The following is a 2,822-nucleotide window of genomic DNA, read 5'->3' as shown; positions in this document are numbered from 1 at the left end:
TTGCCCCTGAGAGAGCCTGTGCCCTCCACCTTTCCGCTAAGTTAAAATCTAAATCCTAATTTATTTGGCTCCCTTGCTTTACATCCACACCAAGAGGGGCTCCTGGTTATTGTATGCATGGAGATTTCAAGCTTCTTGAGAAAGCCTGCTCTGTATTGGCAGTCTGTTGGAACCACTTTTTTCTTCGCTCACGCTGATTGATGTGGAAATTCCCCCCCCCCCCCCCCCTCTAGGTTCGCCAACTCCTCACTATCCCCGATAATGCCGATGTTTCCCTCGAACGCTATTCGGATAGCGCTGCTTCATATATCGTCCTCAATAGCGAGAATCCCTCGGTCTACAAACAGCTGTATCGTGCTGCCAAGGCGAAGTTGAAACTTCGAATCAAGGCTACGTTGCTCCCCAGACATGACAGCCTATGGTCATCCTCGCCTGTCCCGGAGAACACAGATAGCCAGCAAGAACAGTCCCAGCAGCGATGTAGCTACCTCGACACCGTCCTTCGTGCTCCCGTGAGCGACTTCATCAACCAGGCGGATTACCCTCAACCTGTGGCACCTGCTCCCCCAACACTGAATGCCTCTATGTTCCCCAGTGTTCCAGAGCGTAACCCCATCGAAGGAACCAATAACAACACAAACGAAGAAATTTTACCTACTCGGGCTGAACACCAGCAGGAGATGCAGCATGTTCGATCAAATCCTGTGTCATCCGCGGGATTCATGTCGAGTGCCACTCTAAATCTCCCGCAGATCCCATCCGTTCAACTCCCACCAATGTACATCGACTGCAACCACTGCAACAACTCTGTCACTGATGTTTACCTTCACTGCAGTATCTGTGATGATGGAGATTATGACCTATGTCAACAGTGTATAAATGCCGGTGTTTCATGCCCTGGTGAAGGCCACTGGCTTATCAAACGTACCATCAATGGTGGAAGAATCACAAATAGCATCACTGAAACTATTCCCTCTAGGAAGAGCGCTGAGCAAGAACCTCAAGGGAAGCCCACCCCTGAGGAAGAGACAAAGTTCATAGAGCGTACTTGCAATGCCTGCTTCAGAGGTACGTTAGAGGCACTGTTCGAACACCAAAGTTCGTTCACAAACTTTACTAACGATTATACGTCACCGTAGACTTCAATGAGAAGGAACTTGTTAGCTGCCAGGATTGTCCAGACTATGACTTGTGCTTCACCTGTCTACTTGAAGATAGACACGGCCACCATCCTGGACATTCTTTCTCGCTAATCGTGGACGGCGAGTTCCAGTCCAAGAGCCTTGTTATGTCGACTTGCCAGCCTGGACGTGGTCGTTATCACGCTGCAATCTGTGACGGATGCAACAAGGTTAGCTTTTTAAACCCCTGAAACCCGCCTCTCTCAATACAGTTGACAATCGCTAATGCCATGCAGTCAATCAAGGGCGTCCGTCATAAATGTCTCAGTTGTCCAGATTGGGACTATTGCTCGGTCTGTGTCCAGAGCGCCTCGGAATTCCATCCTGGCCACCGCTTTGCTCCGCTTTATAGTCCAATACCGGAGCCACACGGTTACCAGCAGACTCATTATGGAATTATTTGTGATGGCCCGCTTTGCTCTGTGCCGGCGAGGCTCTCCTATATCAGAGGAGTTCGCTACAAGTGTGCTGTGTGCCATGATATTGATTTCTGCGCTTCCTGTGAAGCCCATCCTGACAACACCCATAACCGCACGCATCCGCTGATCAAGTTCAAAACTCCTGTTCGCAACGCAACGATCACCACCTTCACTGACAACACACGTCGTGGAGACGCTGTGACCACTCTTGGCGATCGCCCAGCCACTAAGTCGACCTCAATGGAGACTGTTGGACCCGTTAATTCAAACGCTGCTACGCTGGTTCAAACCGAGAAATCTGAACCAAAGACCGTTGGTGAGGCGGATTCCACTGCTGTGCAGCCAAGTGAGCTGGAGAAAACTAGAACAATTGGGACTGAATCGAGCATTCCGCTTTCCAGCCTTCACGCCCATTACATTCGGGACACCATTCCTGATGGCTCAACAGTTCGCCCCAGCGAGACCATTACTCAAACTTGGACCCTTTACAACCCAGGACCCGCCATTTGGCCGAAGGGATGCAGCGTCCGCTTCGTCGGTGGTGACAGCATGTTCAACATTGACACTAACCATCCGTCCAGTCTTAGCAAGTTGCTCTCCGCAATGGAAACCCAGGAGCTCACAGCCCCTGTTCCTCCGACCGGCAGTGCTGACTTCACTATCACCCTGAAGAGTCCTCAGCGTGAGGGTAGAGCGATTTCATACTGGCGCCTCAAGACAGCTGACGGGATAGCCTTTGGCCACAAGCTCTGGTGTGACATCGACGTGCGAGCTTCCACCGAAGATTCTCCCAGACAGGAAAGAAGTGATAGCAAACAGCCTTCTGTCGAAACCGAAGCACCAAGCGTGGCATCACACACCAACCAAGCTACATATGCTGAGCCTCCTGTGGACAAATCCCAGCCGGGGAGTGCGATGATCTTCCCCAAGCTTGAAACAGAGTCACCAGCCACGAGCAGCACCTATAAATCTGCCTCAACGACCTTGGAGCCACCCCTCAATGGGCCTGCTGAAGCCCAAGACATTACAGATATTGCAGATGATGTTGAGAACCTTACTCTTGACGAGTCCTCACTCGATGACGATTTCCTGACCGATGAGGAATACGATGTACTTGATGCCAGCGATCAGGAATTTTCTTCCCAACCATCTCAGACGGGCGGAAGGAAATGAATGTAGTTAGGCCTACTTGTCGTGGTGATGACTACTATCCATCCCTTTT

General features: G+C 50.9%; 1 protein-coding gene across 1 annotated transcript; it reads left to right on the top strand.

Moving 5' to 3' along the window:
• Positions 1-113: 113 nt before the first annotated feature.
• On the top strand, positions 114-2,773 carry PADG_05968 (uncharacterized protein; the record flags this gene model as incomplete). The annotated part of the gene is made up of 4 exons (XM_010762980.1): positions 114-161; positions 234-1,068; positions 1,140-1,351; positions 1,418-2,773. The coding sequence occupies 4 exons, from the start codon at positions 114-116 to the stop codon at positions 2,771-2,773; spliced, it is 2,451 nt and encodes an 816-aa protein (XP_010761282.1).
• Positions 2,774-2,822: the final 49 nt, after the last annotated feature.

The sequence above is a fragment of the Paracoccidioides brasiliensis genome (genome assembly GCF_000150735.1).
Source record: "Paracoccidioides brasiliensis Pb18 unplaced genomic scaffold supercont2.7, whole genome shotgun sequence".
Lineage (NCBI taxonomy): Eukaryota > Fungi > Ascomycota > Eurotiomycetes > Onygenales > Ajellomycetaceae > Paracoccidioides > Paracoccidioides brasiliensis.
The sequence above is the reverse complement of the archived record's forward strand: the minus strand, read 5'-3'. Positions and strand labels throughout refer to the sequence as shown.